Source organism: Neoarius graeffei, chromosome 13, assembly GCF_027579695.1.
Source record: "Neoarius graeffei isolate fNeoGra1 chromosome 13, fNeoGra1.pri, whole genome shotgun sequence".
NCBI classification, from domain to species: domain Eukaryota; kingdom Metazoa; phylum Chordata; class Actinopteri; order Siluriformes; family Ariidae; genus Neoarius; species Neoarius graeffei.
Window position 1 is genome coordinate 13,581,569 of NC_083581.1, and position 17,820 is coordinate 13,599,388.

General features: G+C 44.3%; 1 protein-coding gene across 3 annotated transcripts in view; it reads right to left on the reverse strand.

The window, feature by feature from the left end:
* Positions 1–17,820, reverse strand: part of ofd1 (OFD1 centriole and centriolar satellite protein) — a 41,675-nt gene that overhangs the window by 7,167 nt on the left and 16,688 nt on the right. For 2 of the 3 annotated variants that reach the window (XR_009656046.1, XM_060937273.1), the window contains exons 12-16: positions 17,466–17,655; positions 16,971–17,101; positions 16,380–16,491; positions 15,457–15,972; positions 15,070–15,199 (exon numbers count right to left, since the gene is read on the reverse strand). Coding sequence is in view for 2 of the 3 variants with exons in the window: in XM_060937273.1 (XP_060793256.1) it covers positions 15,070–15,199; positions 15,457–15,972; positions 16,380–16,491; positions 16,971–17,101; positions 17,466–17,655 (1,079 nt within the window). In the remaining variant the exon portion in view is untranslated. The remainder of the gene's footprint in view (positions 1–15,069; positions 15,200–15,456; positions 15,973–16,379; positions 16,492–16,970; positions 17,102–17,465; positions 17,656–17,820) is intronic. The other variant, XM_060937274.1, reaches the window with a different exon arrangement.

Here is a 17,820-nt window from a genome sequence, read left to right on the forward strand (position 1 = left end):
CGTGCACGCCTATTACTCCCCGCTCAACGATAAATTACAACTGTCTGCGAAAAGCTGTCTGCGAAAGCCTTGTCGCAAGAGCATGCAGAGGCCTTTAGACTGAAAAGTGTGACAATAAAAGTGTGTCAACCTGATCTCTGTCCTGCCGTCCTCTGTGCTCCACTCATTCATAGCGAACCGCTACAGTGGTGCCGAAACCTGGGACGTGGAGCACCAGCCGATCAGCCCCATGGAGTCCTCCCCGTTCGCCGATCTGGTCCACGCCCTCGCCACGGCCCAGCAAAGCCAGCACCAGGCACTCGTCACCCTCCGAAAGGAACAAGAGCGACGCTTCGAGGCCCTGGTGCTGGCCCAGCAAGAAGACTGAGAGGCGTTCCGGCACCTCCTCGCGTCAGCGGGGTCCACCAGCACTCCTACCGCGGGCCCGTCTCCCCTCACCGTCACCAAGATGGGCCCGCAGGACGACCCCGAGGCATTCATCACACTCTTCGAGCAAGTCGCAGAAGCCTCGGGGTGGCCGATGGAGCAGCGTGCCTCCTCCCCCTGCTAACGGGAGAGGCACAGCTGGCCGCGCTACAGCTCCCCGCCAACCGCCGGCTGGCCTATGCGGACCTCCGCCGGGCCGTCCTCCAGCGCGTGGGGCGCACCCCAGAAGAGCAGCGCCAGCGCTTCCACGCGTTGCGCTTGGAGGAAGTCGGCCGGCCGTTCGCGTTTGGCCAGCAGCTCCGGGACGCCTGCTGGCGGTGGTTGAGGGCCGACAACCGCGACGCCGAGGGGATCATCGACCAGGTGGTGCTGGAACAATTCATCGCTCGTTTGCCAGCAGGAACCACGGAGTGGGTCCAGTACCACCGCCCGGCGTCGCTGGATCAGGCAGTCGAGCTAGCAGAGGACCATTTGGCGGCTGTTCCGGCGGCAGGACAGCAGACGGCATCTTCTCTTCTCTCCTCTTCTCTCTCTCTCTCTCTCCCCCTCCTCCTGTGTCCCGTCCTCGCCCCATTCCCCCACCGCGGAGGCGGGGGCCGGCGCCACCCCAGCCGGCCCGCCGCACCCGCGGTGCCCTCCTGTTTCTCTCTTCTGTGTCTGTCTCTCCCCCCCCTCAGGTGAGTTAGCCCCAGAACACCGGTGCAGAGGGAAAGCCTGGGCCGGTTTGCTGGCGCTGCGGGGAGCCGGGCCACCTGCAACAGCAGTGCACAGTGATGGAAGTGGGCGCGGTGGTTCGGATCCCCGACATGCCAGAGGCCGCCCTCGATCGGGCCAGAGTGTATCGCATACAGGTGAGTATCCAAGGGGATACATATCAGGCGTTGGTGGATTCTGGCTGTAATCAGACCTCAATTCATCAAAGCCTGGTTCAAAACGAGGCATTGGGGGGAGCACAGGGGGTGAAGGTGTTGTGTGTGCACGGGGACGTTCACAGCTACCCTTTGGTGTCGGTCCACATTTTTTTCAGAGGGGAAAAAGTTATAGTGAAGGTGGCGGTTAATCCTCACCTTACCCACTCTTTAATTTTGGGGACTGATTGGCTGGGATTTCGGGATTTAATGACGCACTTAGTCAAGAGTGGGTCCTGCCAGTTAACGGGGGGAGGTCCCGGTGTCACTTTGGCGGGAGCAACCGTCACAGAGCCATCTACGTCATCTCCGTGTCAGAGTGAGGAGCTGCTGGCCCCTCCTCTCTCTCTTGGGGAATCCCTCATGGATTTCCCATTAGAGCAATCGCGAGACAAGACTCTGAGACATGCGTTTGACCAAGTGAGAGTAATCAATGGTCAAACGCTCCAGCCGAACGCCACTCCATCCTTCCCCTACTTCGCGATTATGAAGGATAGGTTATACCGAGTGATGCAGGACACTCAAACTAAAGAGCAAGTCACGCAGCTTTTAATTCCGAAGAGCCGCCGGGAATTGGTATTCCAGGCAGCTCACTTTAATCCCATGGCTGGACACTTAGGGCAGGATAAGACACTAGCCCGAATAATGGCCCGATTCTATTGGCCGGGGATTCACGGCGATGTTCGTAGGTGGTGTACGGCATGCCGCGAATGCCAGTTAGTAAATCCAGCGGCCATTCCAAAAGCGCCTTTGCGCCCTCTTCCGTTGATCGAGACCCCATTTGAGAGAATTGGAATGGATCTCGTCGGGCCATTAGATCGGTCAGCACAAGGGTACCGCTTTATATTAGTTCTGGTGGACTATGCAATGCGATACCCAGAAGCAGTGCCTCTGCGCAATATCTCAGCACGCAGTATTGCAGAGGCACTCTTCCACGTTATCTCCCGAGATGGAATCCCGAAAGAGATTCTGACTGATCAAGACACTACATTTATGTCACGGACACTGCGCGAACTGTATGGGTAATTGGGGATTAAGCCGATCTGCACCAGTGTGTATCACCCACAAACGGACGGTTTAGTGGAACGGTTCAATCGCACCCTCAAAAATATCATTAAAAAATTCGTAAGTGAGGACGCACGTAATTGGGATAAGTGGCTCAAGCCCTTGTTGTTCTCAGTGCAAGAGGTTCCCCAAGCCTCCACGGGGTTCTCCCTGTTCTAATTATTATATGGGCGAAAGCCGCGCGGCATCCTAGACGTGCTGCGGGAAAATTGGGAGGAGGGACCTTCACAAAGCAAGAACGAAATTCAATACGTTATGGACCTGCGCAGAAAACTCCACACGCTCACCCACCTAACCCAGGAGAATTTGCAGCAGGCCCAGGAACGGCAAGCCCGCCTGTACAACAAGGGTACACGCCTTAGGGAGTTCACACCGGGAGATAAAGTACTCATACTGTTGCCCACATCGAGCTCCAAATTGATCGCCAAGTGGCAAGGACCCTTTGAGGTCACACGGCGAGTCGGGGACGTCGACTACGAGGTGAGGCGAACGACAGGGGTGGGGCGCTACAAATTTACCACCTCAATCTGCTTAAACTCTGGAAGGAGAGGGTCCCCGTGGCGTTGGTGTCGGTGGTTCCGGAGAAGGCGGAGCTGGGGCCGGAGGTTCAAAAAGGGGCATTGACATCACGTACCCCTCCGGTCCCCTATGGAGACCACCTCTCCCCAACCCAGCTCACGGAGGTCGCCCAGTTGCAGACCGAGTTTTCAGATGTGTTCTCGCCCCTGCCCGGTCGCACTAACCTCATAGAGCACCACATAGAGAGGCCCCCGGGGGTAGTAGTGCGTAGCCGCCCTTACAGACTAGCCGAACACAAAAAAAGGTAGTTCAGGAAGAACTTGGAGACCATGCTCGAAATGGGCATCGTCGAGGAGTCCCACAGTGACTGGAGCAGCCCGGCGGTCTTGGTACCCAAGGCCGACGGGTCGGTCCAGTTCTGTGTGGACTACAGAAAAGTCAACGCGGTGTCTAAATTCGACGCGTACCCAATGCCTCGTATTGATGAGTTGCTCGATCGACTTGGCATTGCTCGCTTTTATTCGACATTGGATTTGACGAAGGGATATTGGCAGATCCCCTTGACTCCACTATCCCGAGAGAAAACGGCCTTTTCCACACCATTTGGTTTACACCAATTCGTCACCCTTCCGTTTGGGCTGTTTGGGGCGCCCGCTACGTTTCAGCGGCTGATGGACAGAGTCCTCTGCCCCCACGCCACTTATGCGGCCGCTTATCTAGATGATATCATCATCTATAGTAATGACTGGCCGAGGCACCTTGAACATCTGAGGGCCGTCCTTAGGTCACTGAGGAGAGCGGGGCTCACAGCCAACCCAAAGAAGTGTGTGATTGGGCGGGTGGAAGTACGGTGTCTGGGCTTCCACTTGGGCAACGGGCAGGTGCGTCCCCAAATTAATAAGACGGCAGCAATTGCGGCCTGCCCGAGGTCTAAGACCAAAAAGGGGGTGAGACAGTTCCTGGGGCTGGCTGGCTATTACCGTAGGTTTGTACCTAATTATTCAGATGTCACCAGCCCGCTGACTGATCTCACTAAAAAGGGGGCACCAGATCCGGTCCAGTGGACGGAGCAATGCCAGCGGGCTTTTTCTGAGGTAAAGGCTGCACTGTGTGGGGGGCCACTTTTACACTCCCCTGACTTTTCTCTCCCCTTTGTGTTGCAGACAGATGTGTCGGACAGAGGGCTGGTGGCAGTTTTGTCCCAGGAGGTGGAGGGGGAGGACCGCCCCGTCCTCTACATCAGTAGGAAGCTGTCACTGCGTGAGGGGTGCTACAGCACCATTGAAAAGGAGTGTCTGGCGATCAAGTGGGCGGTCCTCGCCCTCCGTTACTACCTGCTGGGGCGCCCTTTCACCCTCTGTTCGGATCACGCGCCCCTCCAGTGGCTCCACCGCATGAAAGATGCCAACGTGCGGATCACCCGTTGGTATCTGACACTCCAACCCTTCAATTTTAAGGTGGTCAACAGGCCGGGGGCGCAGATGGTCGTGGCGGACTTCCTCTCCCGTCGGGGGGGGGAATCAGCTGCGGGCCGGACGGCCACCCGGCCTGAGTCGGGCGGTGGGGGTATGTGGCAGCGGGGGCGTGGTCAAGCGCCGGTCTGTGACAGGAGGGCGGAGTCAGGGAAGGTAAATGGCAGAATCACTACACCTGACGGCAATTAACCTGTGTTTGTGTGTGTCTTCCCAGTGACCGTGCCCTATTTAAGGAGGGAGAGCGAGAGCAGAGGAGCTCTCCCCGGAACCAGACGCCGAGTGTGTGTGGGTGTCTGTAAACGCTAAAACATAGTTGTTAGACTGAAAAGTGTGACAATAAAAAAGTGTGTCAACCTGATCTCTGTCCTGCCGTCCTCTGTGCTCCACTCATTCATAGCGAACCGCTACAATATCAAATGTCGAAAGTGAGACATTTTGAAATTTCATGCTAAATATTGGCTCATTTGAAATTTCATGACAACACCACATCTCAAAAAAGTTGGGACAGGGGCAATAAGAGGCTGGAAAAGTTAAAGGGACAAAAAAGGAACAGCTGGAGGACCAAATTGCAACTCATAAGGTCAATTGGCAATAGGTCATTAACATGACTGGGTATAAAAAGAGCATCTTGGAGTGGCAGCAGCTCTCAGAAGTAAAGATGGGAAGAGGATCACCAATCCCCCTAATTCTGCGCCGACAAATAGTGGAGCAATATCAGAAAGGAGTTTGACAGTGTAAAATTGCAAAGAGTTTGAACATATCATCATCTACAGTGCATAATATAATCCAAAGATTCAGAGAATCTGGAAGAATCTCTGTGCATAAGGGTCAAGGCCGGAAAACCATACTGGGTGCCCGTGATCTTCGGGCCCTTATACGGCACTGCATCACATACAGGCATGCTTCTGTATTGGAAATCACAAAATGTGCTCAGGAATATTTCCAGAGAACATTATCTGTGAACACAATTCACCGTGCCATCCGCCGTTGCCAGCTAAAACTCTATAGTTCAAAGAAGAAGCTGTATCTAAACACGATCCAGAAGCGCAGACGTCTTCTCTGGGCCAAGGCTCATTTAAAATGGACTGTGGCAAAGTGGAAAACTGTTCTGTGGTCAGACGAATCAAAATTTGAAGTTCTTTCTGGAAATCAGGGATGCCGTGTCATTCAGACTAAAGAGGAGAAGGACGACCCAAGTTGTTATCAGCGCTCAGTTCAGAAGCCTGCATCTCTGATGGTATGGGGTTGCATTAGTGCGTGTGGCATGGGCAGCTTACACATCTGGAAAGACACCATCAATGCTGAAAGGTATATCCAGGTTCTAGAGCAACATATGCTCCCATCCAGATGATGTCTCTTTCAGGGAAGACCTTGCATTTTCCCACATGACAATGCCAAACCACATACTGCATCAATTACAGCATCATGGCTGCGTAAAAGAAGGGTCTGGGTACTGAACTGGCCAGCCTGCAGTCCAGATCTTTCACCCATAGAAAACATTTGGCGCATCATAAAATGGAAGATACGACAAAAAAGACCTAAGACAGTTGAGCAACTAGAATCCTACATTAGACAAGAATGGGTTAACATTCCTCTCCCTAAACTTGAGCAACTTGTCTCCTCAGTCCCCAGACGTTTACAGACTGTTGTAAAGAGAAAAGGGGATGTCTCACAGTGGTAAACATGGCCTTGTCCCAACTTTTTTGAGATGTGTTGTTGTCATGAAATTTAAAATCACCTAATTTTTCTCTTTAAATGATACATTTTCTCAGTTTAAACATTTGATATGTCATCTATGTTCTATTCTGAATAAAATATGGAATTTTGAAACTTCCACATCATTGCATTCCATTTTTATTTACAATTTGTACTTTGTCCCAACTTTTTTGGAATCGGGGTTGTATACTGCATACAAAGATTTAAAAATTAGTAAAAAATTGTGCAAATTAGTATTTAATTAGTATTAATTATGCTAATTAGGTTAAACGTTAAATCGGTACATGCTTCTTCAAGATCGGTACACTGATCTTAACTCATTTACACATCACAAAGAAGGAGAAATCAATGTTAATTACAATTGCAAATATAAAATATGGATATACAAGCACTGAAATGTTATTCACATCTACCATTCTCTATCAAAATAAAGTAATAAAAGAATATTTCTAATACCCTCTTTGTGCTCTGTAGGCCTTTGTATTTCTAAGTAGGGCCTACTAAAGCAGCGGCTACAATTACTAAACAGTCCATAATTATCGACATCTTTTCAGACTTACTAGTAAAAAAAAAAATATATATATATATATATATATATATATATATATATATATATATATATATATATATCTTGCCAAGGAGAGTTTCAGTTACAACAATTATTACTGGTTAATCAATCAACCTGGAAGACCCCCCTCGATCTTGTCGTCTGATGACACAGCTCTTTACTGAAGATGGAATTTTTTTTTAGCATGATCAGCAATTTGAGGAAAATCCAGATGTTATCATCGCAGATAAGCATGATGGAAAGATCATGGACATGTTTTTACTTATCAAATTCACAGATATTTCATGATATCCTTGTCGAAACCTACTTTATTTCTTACTCTTTCATTTGACAGTTGCCTTTTTGTATCTAAATGTGCATTTAAGAAGTCACGTGAGGTGTTGATAATAGCGATCACTTTCATTGGTGTCCACCATTATCGACACCCTGTGGAATTAAGTGACATTTACAACCGTTATGGATCGATCTTTGTGTAACATTGTTGAAGTAGATGAAGTACTTTAAAAATAAATAAAACTGCTGTGATTTATAAAAAAAAAAAAATTTCTGATTCATAACAGAATGAAATGCTTATAGAGTATTTGGAATCCTACTGCAATAAATAAAATTAGACCAGAATTAAATTCCTAGCATATAAAAAATTACATGCTTGAAATATTCAGATTTTTCTATTCCATTCAATATTCATTTATTTATTTATTTTGCAGTTTGTTGTTAATATCTACCACATATTACAATGTCAGTAGACATTTTATATTTTGGTTTGAGGAATGACATGACCTTTGACCTGGATTTCCCTGTGGTTACAATGTCAATTGCTTGTTGACATTTATTGGTAAACTACAAACCTAGAAATTAATACAAACAACAACGAATGATTAACAAAATGTAATCTACAAAAATACTTAGAAAATGGGTAGAAAGTGGAACAAAAAGATTTTCTGACACAGGTTAAACATTATCAGTTAATTTGTTTACAAACATTAGAATTACTTACTCATTTATGTACGTAAGCACCAACATGGATATAATTATCCATCCATTATCTGTAGCTGCTTATCTTGTTCTACAGGGTTGCAGGCAAGCTGGAGCCTATCCCAGCTGACTATGGGCAAGAGGCGGGGTACACCCTGGACAAATTGCCAGGTTCTCGCAGGGCTGACACATTGAAACAAACAACCATTCACACTCACATTCACACCTACAGTCAATTTAGAGTCACCAATTAACCTAACCTGCATGTCTTTGGACTGTGGGGGAAACCAGAGCACCCAGAGAAAACCCACGCAGACACGGGGATAACATTCTTGCTGTGAGGCGACAGTGCTAACCACTACACCACTGTGGCGCCACCAATATATTTATATAAAAGATATTTTTTACTAAATGTAAGTCTATGTAAAAAAAAATTTTTAAATAAAAACTATGTTTTGTTAACTTAATACCACATACCGATTATTTTTTAAAATGAATAATCATCTGGATGTCGATAATTGTGGAATGATGTCGATAACTGTGGACAAAGCTGTCAATAATTGTGGAATGGTGTCACGTGATCTGATATGCCAAGTAATCGGGAATCAACTCATTTCTTTTCCAGTGTAAGTTTGAGTAACTCTTCATGCACAATTTATGTATTGAAAGTCTTTTCTAGTTTTGCAATGGCCAAAAGATTGTTAAGGTGTTGAGAATTGTTGCCACCACTTTATATAAATGATTATTTAAATTAATATTCACAGCTTTCAAGGCTAACCTCGAAAAAACTGTGAGCCACATCCAATAAACAATTTCATTTAATTGAATTGAAATTGACACTCATGTTTCTGACTTCCAGTTTTTAAAAATCTCATTCCAACCACTAAGATCTCAATATTTTTCATCAATACAACCAGTTATATTCTAAAATAGTTATTTATTTACATGAATATCAGTTTGATTTGAAAAAAAGAAGTTGGTAAAGCTATGAAAACTCACTTCAAACTCCTCCGTGAAGCATAACATCAAAACTAGCTGACTAGCTGAACATCCCTATAAAAGTTATCTGATTGATATTCATGAGTAACCCAGTCAGAAACTGATCAGAAGAAAGCCTGACCACTTTCCCGTGACTCAAAAACCACCGGCAGTTTCCCGATGTCACGCGAGCAGAGTTTTCACGCTGTTGTACCAACTTCAATCTGCTGTTACTCCCAATGTACTTAGCAAATGTTAACGAGATACATTTCTTTGGAAAGCAGAGATTATGATAGATTTGGAAAGTTATATGAGCGTCTGCACGCACAATTTTCACAACACGGCCAGCGAGCATTTGATATGCCTACTTAGGGGTTCCTTGCTTTTCTCATGCCTTCTGTATGCCCTGTCAAAGTTGGACAAATCTCCAAAACCTAGTTTTGACCAAATAATGCATCCCTGGTATCTCCCAGTTAACCAGTTTACTTTGTCATACAAAGACAGCTGAAATGAGCAGTCGTGTCTCCCTGACTATTGAATTAAATTAATCTTGGGCATTGATCTGTCCTATTGTTTAATTTTGAGCCTCTCCTCATAAGGAAGAACATCAAATATCTTTTCCAAAATCAGGTCGACAACATTAGCCATTTCGCACAGCTAACAGCTAGCAAGCTAGATTTCCCCTCTACTGCCTGGCTTAAAATAAACAGCCTTTACTGAACCAAAATGAAAGCAATTAACAAACTCATCTCATCTCATTATCTCTAGCCGCTTTATCCTGTTCTACAGGGTCGCAGGCAAGCTGGAGCCTATCCCAGCTGACTACGGGCGAAAGGCGGGGTACACCCTGGACAAGTTGCCAGGTCATCACAGGGCTGACACATAGACACAGACAACCATTCACACTCACATTCACACCTACGGTCAATTTAGAGTCACCAGTTAACCTAACCTGCATGTCTTTGGACTGTGGGGGAAACCGGAGCACCCGGAGGAAACCCACGCGGACACGGGGAGAACATGCAAACTCCACACAGAAAGGCCCTCGCCGGCCACGGGGCTCGAACCCGGACCTTCTTGCTGTGAGGCGACAGCGCTAACCACTACACCACCGTGCCGCCCAATTAACAAACTATATTTACAATTTTATTTACAGTATATTCAAATGGAAATAAGAACTGTACATTGGTAGGAAAAGAGCAAGACTGAGCAGCAGCTAGTTTCATGACTTCACTTGCCAACACACTGCATGGACTGAGCTAGAATCCCTCCAATGCAAGGTATAACTTTAAAACGCTGTCAATCACATGACATTCAAAAGAGATTTGAGCGTTCCTCCGATCATCATACAGAAGCCCAGCATCCAGTCCCGCCTTACTGTCAGCGACTCTCCATAGACCCCCAGTGAAGCCAGGCATCCGGAAATTAGCCTACATTTTAAAAGCATATTGTCCAATAAATGTCTAGCTTTGCTGCACTAAGATTAAAGCATATCCCATAGTGGCATTAAACTACAGAGACACTGAGTGTCGATGGGTTTTTGATGCGTCATGCTTCCACAGGCTTCTGGGGGGGGATCACATGATCAGATAACGATGACCAATGAGAAATAACTGCTGAACAAACTAGCCATGAAGCTGAGCACTTTCTCGCACAAAATATTTGATTTGGAATAAGAGAATTAAGTTGTGTAAATATATATTTAACAAAAACATTTTCGTGACATTGTACAGGAAGCTGGGCTTCCCTTGTAGTCTCAGAGCAGTCACCTCTAAGAGATACATCAGTCCACCAGATTTTCATACCAGATGCTCAGATTAGGGCGGCACGGTGGTGTAGTGGTTAGCGCTGTTGCCTCACAGCAAGAAGGTCCGGGTTCGAGCCCTGTGGCCGACGAGGGCCTTTCTGTGCAGAGTTTGCATGTTCTCCCCGTGTCCGCGTGGGTTTCCTCCGGGTGCTCCGGTTTCCCCCACAGTCCAAAGACATGCAGGTTAGGTTAATTGGTGACTCTAAATTGACCGTAGGTGTGAATGTGAGTGTGAATGGTTGTCTGTGTCTCAGCCCTGTGATGATCTGGCGACTTGTCCAGGGTGTACCCCGCCTTTCGCCCATAGTCAGCTGGGATAGGCTCCAGCTTGCCTGCGACCCTGTAGAACAGGGTAAAGTGGCTAGAGATAATGAGATGCTCAGATTATGGATTTTAAGTTATACCTGCTGCATTAGACTACCAAGCCTATGTATGCAGGAAATACAAACCAAAGTAAAATTGGACCAGGGGAAGTTACTGTAAATCCGACATGAAATCATGTGTGTGCAATCAAAAATGGCCCATTTTCCAGGCAGAAAGCCTTCAAAATGTCCATGATGTACACGTTTCAGCTAGGTCTAAAGTGTATTTTTGGACCAGGATGACACTACTTTTACTATGGATTTGCAAAACAGCTATAGATAATTAAATTTGATCCCTCACTGACTGGTTGGCACCATGCGAAATTCATTTTTGACACTGTGCCAATGATGTCAGAATATTAGTCACCAATACTCTGTTTCTAACATGGGACCAATTTTAACCTGTACAAAATGTTACCAACAAAGCTAGAACTGTTGTTAATACAGGATAGTCAGTCATAAAATGTGTTTATATTCTTTCTAACCTCTGAACATGCAGTGTTGAAAACATGGAGACCAGGACTCAGAATCAGTCAGTACATGTATAATGAATGGATGCTGTCGAGTGTTGACTCATTTCCTGATCTGGACAGTAACTACACGGTAGTCACTTAAAACAAGTCCCTGTCTCAAGTCCTCTAGAACCAGCCTCAGTCCAACACAGTCGTGGATGATGTTAAAAGTGGGAAATGTATCCTGTAGGGGAACTACTGAGGTGATTATTCGTTGATAGTTACTGGATAAGCCAGTGAAACCGGTGCAAAATATCACATGCTTTTCAACGCCATTTCTACACTGTCTGTTAACAGAGCATCTAGTACAAAAATCCCATAACGTCTCACACACACACACACACACACGTATATATATAATTACACACACACAGTGGTGTTTGAAAGTTTGTGAACCCTTTAGAATTTTCTATATTTCTGCATAAATATGACCTAAAACATCATCAGATTTTCACATAAGTCCTAAAAGTAGATAAAGAGAACCCAGTTAAACAAATGAGACAAAAATATTATACTTGGTCATTTATTTATTGAGGAAAATGATCCAATATTACATATATTTGAGTGGCAAAAGTATGTGAACCTCTAGGATTAGCAGTTAATTTGAAGGTGAAATTAGAGTCAGGTGTTTTCAATCAATTAGAAATCAGAATCAGAATCAAAAACACTTTAATTGCCAGGTATGTGGACACACACGAGGAATTTGACTCCGGTTCACTTAGCTCTCATAGTACAAAACAGATAAAAAAACGTAGACACAAAACAAACAAACAAGCAAACAACAACAAAAATAGGTGCATGGTGCAAAGTAATCCAGGTAAGTCAAGTATGGAATAGTTAAATAAATATAAAGTATACAGTGTGCACAGAATGACGGTATAAGTGTTCAGATATTTTACAAGTGATATTACTGATATATGAATCTGGGTTTTAGCTGTTCATCACAGAAAGGATTTCCCTTTTGGTGCAATATGGTACATAGTGCAAAGATGAATAGTAAATTTAAATAAGTATAAATATAAGTAACAGTGAGCACAGAATGACAGTATGAGTGTGCAGATATTTTGCAAGTGATATTACTGATATAGAATCTGGAATTTAGCTGTTCATCACAGAGACAGCCTGAGGGAAGAAACTGTTCTTATGTCTGGTTGTTTTTGCATACAGAGATCTATATCGCCTCCCTGAGGGGAGAAGATTAAACAGATTGTGACCAGGGTGTGATGGGTCCGCAGAGATGTTACCTGCCCGTTTCCTGACTCTGGACAAGTATAAGTCTTGGATGGAGGGCAGGTTGACACCAATAATTTTCTCTGCAGACCTTACTGTCTGTTGCAGTCTGTTCTTCTCCTGTTTGGTGACCGATCCAAACCAAACAGTGATGGAAGAGCAAAGAACAGACTGAATGATGGCAGAGTAGAATTGTGTCAGCAGCTCCTTAGGCAGGATGACAATGGGATGACAATCAGGTGTGAGTGGGCACCCTGTTTTATTTAAAGAACAAGGATCTATCAAAGTCTGATCTTCACAACACGTTTGTGGAAGTGTATCATGGCACGAACAAAGGAGATTTCTGAGGACCTCAGAAAAAGCATTGTTGATGCTCATCAGGTTGGAAAAGGTTACAAAACCATCTCTAAAGAGTTTGGACTCCACCAATCCACAGTCAGACAGAGTGTGTACAAATAAAGGAAATTCAAGACCATTGTTACCCTCCCCAGGAGTGGTCGACCAACAAAGATCACTCTAAGAGCAAGGCGTGTAATAGTCGGCGAGATCGCAAAGGACCCTAGGGTAACTTCTAAGCAACTGAAAGCCTCTCTCACATTGGCTAATGTGAATGTTCATGAGTCCACCATCAGGAGAACACTGAACAACAATGGTGTGCATGGCAGGGTTGCAAGGAGAAAGCCACTGCTCTCCAAAAAGAACATTGCTGCTCTTCTGCAGTTTGCTAAAGATCACGTGGACAAGCCAGAAGGCTATTGGAAAAATGTTTTGTGGACGGATGAGACCAAAATAGAACTTTTTGGTTTAAATGAGAAGCGTTCTGTTTGGAGAAAGGAAAACACTGCATTCCAGCATAAGAACCTTATCCCATCTGTGAAACATGGTGGTGGTAGTATCATGGTTTGGGCCTGATTTGCTGCATCTGGGCTAGGACGGCTTGCCATCATTGATGGAAAAATAAATTCTGAATTATACCAGCAAATTCTAAAGGAAAATGTCAGGACATCTGTCCATGAACTGAATCTCAAGAGAAGGTTGGTCATGCAGCAAGACAACGACCCTAAGCACACAAGTCATTCTACCAAAGAATGGTTAAAGAAGAATAAAGTTAATGTTTTGGAATGGCCAAGTCAAAGTCCTGACCTTAATCCAATCCAAATGTTGTGGAAGGACCTGAAGCAAGCAGTTCATGTGAGGAAACCCACCAACATCCCAGAGTTGAAGCTGTTCTGTACGGAGGAATGGGCTAAAATTCCTCCAAGCCGGTGTGCAGGACTGATCAACCAGAAAAAATGGAAATGTTTAGTTGCAGTTACTGCTGCACAAGGGGGGGGGGGTCCACACCAGATACTGAAAGCAAAGGTTCACATACTTTTGCCACTCACAGATATGTAATATTGGATCATTTTCTTCAATAAATAAATGGCTAAGTATAATATTTTTGTCTCATTTGTTTAACTGGGTTCTCTTTATCTACTTTTAGGACTTGTGTGAAAGTCTGATGTTGTTTTAGGTCATATTTATGCAGAAATATAGAAAATTCTAAAGGGTTCACAAACTTTCAAACACCACTGTGTGTGTGTGTGTGTAAGGGCTGTCAAATTATTCAAATACTTAATCATGATTAATTAATCCCATTATTGTCACAGTTAGTTAAATTAATCGCACTTTTTTGTTGTTTTTAGATCTGTTCTAAATCTACTTTTCCAAGTTTTTGGGTAGTGGGACTGGGCAAATATGTTTGCTTTATGCAAATGTATGTGGCTAGGTCAGCAAGGATAAGGCAAAAATGATTTTTGTGGGTATTTTATGCCCCCACTGCATTTAAAAATTAAAGCAGTGTTAACTTTATAATTTTGAGGGTTTAGCCCACTTCAGTGGGAACAAAACAATATAGTATTTTCCTCTCGTTCTGTACTGAACTTCCAGCCTCAAACTGTGCAATAATATAAACTAAACAAACTAGGTGACGTGGACTCTGGACAGCTGTAGTGGATATCTTTAAATAAAGAAAATAAAAATACATAATCCAAATAAATACATTTGTTCAGCCACACAGCTCATAAAGATGTTTTCCAGTAAAATGCAATAACTCACTGGTAAATATACAGTATATTCAGGAGCAAAAACTGCAACTATAAACACTTTTGCATAACTCATAAATTTTCAGAGTAAATCAAACTCTCTCACCCTCACTCCAGTGTGCAGCCTGCACGCTTACACATACACACCCACACACACCTGGACCTTAACACGTCTTGTCTTCTCCCCCGGACCATCAAAAGCATATAAAAGTATACACACATTTTATGTAAACAGTCCAAATGCAACAATATAAGTTGATTCTGTCCATAAATGCACTTTATCATGACTTACGCTGATTAATTACTTGCTACATCACTTCCTGATTTCCCAAACTATGGGGGAAGGGTACAGAATGTGCATGCATTCATCGCGCATCAAAAAATTTAGTGGTGTTAAAAAGAATTTGCGTTTTATATTATATATATATATGTATGTGTGTATACCTGCAGTTATCCCGGGCTGTGCTCTTCAGCTGAGGACTGTTGGGAGGTATGATGTGTGTGTATTCTTCTGAACTGATAACAGGAATCGGAGACACTTCTCTCTGACAACTCAAACCTGAAAACATCGTTTCTGAACCATTCACACACACACACACACACACACACACACACACACGTCATGCTGTTATAGGTAAATAATAATCACTGTGGTGTGATGGAGTTCCTGTTACCACCAGAATTAGTTTTCCAATAATGGCATGTCCTGAAGTGTACTATTTATCTGTTTATATTTGCATTTAAAAGTCGTGTAACGTTCTTGAAAGAAGTTTCCAGCAGCATGTCTACAGCGCTGTGGTACCAAAGCAGATAAATGTCCACTCTGCTCACCTTGCTCAATGTGTGCACTAGGCTTGGTCTTGGAGGCGGAGATTGGAGTGGATGAAAGGCGTCTGATTGGAGGAGAGCCCATTGTGGGTGGTGTTATATGACCTGGTAGACACTGATTCAGTTCTGTCATTGCATAAATGTCTTCTGTAAGGACTTTGTTTATTGTCGCTCCTATTGGCCTAACAAAGGACGCAGGCGCACAAGGGGGTGAAGCGGAAGTGCCCTTGAATGGGATATGAGACGTGAACCCTTTCCATCTAAAGATTCTGCATGCCTCCTCCAAAGTCTCAGCCTCCTTTTCCAGCTCCTGAATCCTGTTACGAGCTGCTGCCACCATTTCCTCGCCCTTGGTCCGTGAGTGATGGTGCCCTCTGATGGGTATTCCTGGGTCAGACAAATTGTCATGGTAACCCTCAATGTAAACACCAGTGGGAATCACACTAGCAGGATTCAGATCAAGAACAGTGCGGTCCATGAGTGAGGGTTTAGGGTTGCGCAGAACCTCATTCTCTAGAGCTATGGAAAAGATTGTGGAGAAGGAAACACGGAAAAAGGAAAAAGAGAGGAAAAATGGAAACAGGGAAAAGTTCAGTGAAGAGAAAAGGCCAAATACAAAATCAACAGGTAAAAATTTACAAGCTTGAATTTAAAGAAAGAGACGCTGCAAGCATTGTTCAACTGCTATAATGGAAGATATTGCTGCTAACTTCCCAAAGTTAGCACAAAAGTACATTTTTGTATTTCTTATTTCCTGGCAATGAGAAGAAACTGAAGAAATGATGAATAGCACTTAACAGTGGAACTCATTCTTCAGTGCACAGGATAATAATGGTTACGTGAGCTTCATGATGTTTTTTGGGAAATGCTGTTATGTGCTGGATGCATGCTTTATGGGAAAGAGAAATTCCGAGTGTGTGCCAGACCTTGCTGTGTATGTTTCAGCTGCTGTTTGAGCTCTTCGGTGTGAGTGGACATCCACCTGGTCCTCTCCTCACACTCTAGGAGCTGGGCCTTTAACTGGGTGCATCGCTCAACCTGTGGGATGGAAACCTCAATGATGCTGGAATTTCACATGAATGAAGTAAAAAAAAAAAAAAGGGGGGGTGGGTTGTAGGGTGCAGGGATTCAACAACAACAACAAAAAAACCCACAACTGTATATTTGAGTGAGAACTCATACTAAAAAGTGCTCCGATGTAAAAATGCAAGAAGGTTGGCAGGAAACTGATTTGCTAACATATTTTCAAGCCAATCCTCCAAACAGATCCTCCAACAAATCTCTGTCCCACTCCTTTATCCCATTCCAGCCTTGGAGATCCACTGCAGGTTTTTTTGTTGTTTTTAATGGGGGGGGGGGGGGGGGGGAGTGGTTACAAAAAAAATATCTAGAAATATTCATAAGGAGTCTAAAGAAAGATGAGTAGCTAGCCCAAGCTCATCTCTTCCTGAAGTGTCCTTCAGGAAAAAATTATCTTGGGCTACCTACTCACCTTTCTGCACATTTTCTTCCATTACCTCCTGTGCAAGTTGGCCCTGAAAAGCCTGCTTGTGTTTCTGGAAATCCTCCTGATCCATGCGCCGAGCCGCTTCGAGTCTTTTCAGCTCTGCCTGCAGCATCAGCAGCTCTGGAGACGGTGTGTTCAACTCTGGAGAAAAGCAAAGCCAAGCCAACCCAAGCCAAACACGCACGCACACGCGCACACACACACGCACTCAATTTTGTTTAGACAATTTCCAAATAAGAAAACCAACACATGCTCATATCACTTTATTCCTACATGCAAATCATCATCCACAGTGTGTTATATGTTATAATCTTTAAGCAAAATGTTAATGATCCATAAGTAGGGTTATAATCCATATCATAAAATGTTCCATGATGTACTGAATGATGAATAACCAAGTAAGTTATTCAATATCAGTATTGAGGAGTTAAAAAAAAACATGAACTCATACTTGGATTAATAATAATAATAATAATAATAATAAAAATAATAATAATAATATTACTTTGATGGAGTCTCTGTTTCTCCTCCTGACTTTCCTTCAGCTGCCTCTTCAACAGACGAACTTCAGCCTGCAGCTCCTTGTGTTCATTCTGGATGGTTGCGTAGTCACTAGCACTCTCTAGTTTCTCTTTAAGCACTGCGTTCTGTTGCTTTAACGCACACACATTCCCACATGCTGATTCCAGCTCCGCCTACAACATAACACTTCATTTGAGACACACAACATTCACCTGGTCTGTTTGAGTTCTTTAGAGTACAGATCCCTAAAGAGGGGGGTAGGGTTTATGGTCACGGTGATGGTTGGATGTGAAGACCATGGGACAAAAACTTGGAGTGCTCTGAACATATGCAAGCTG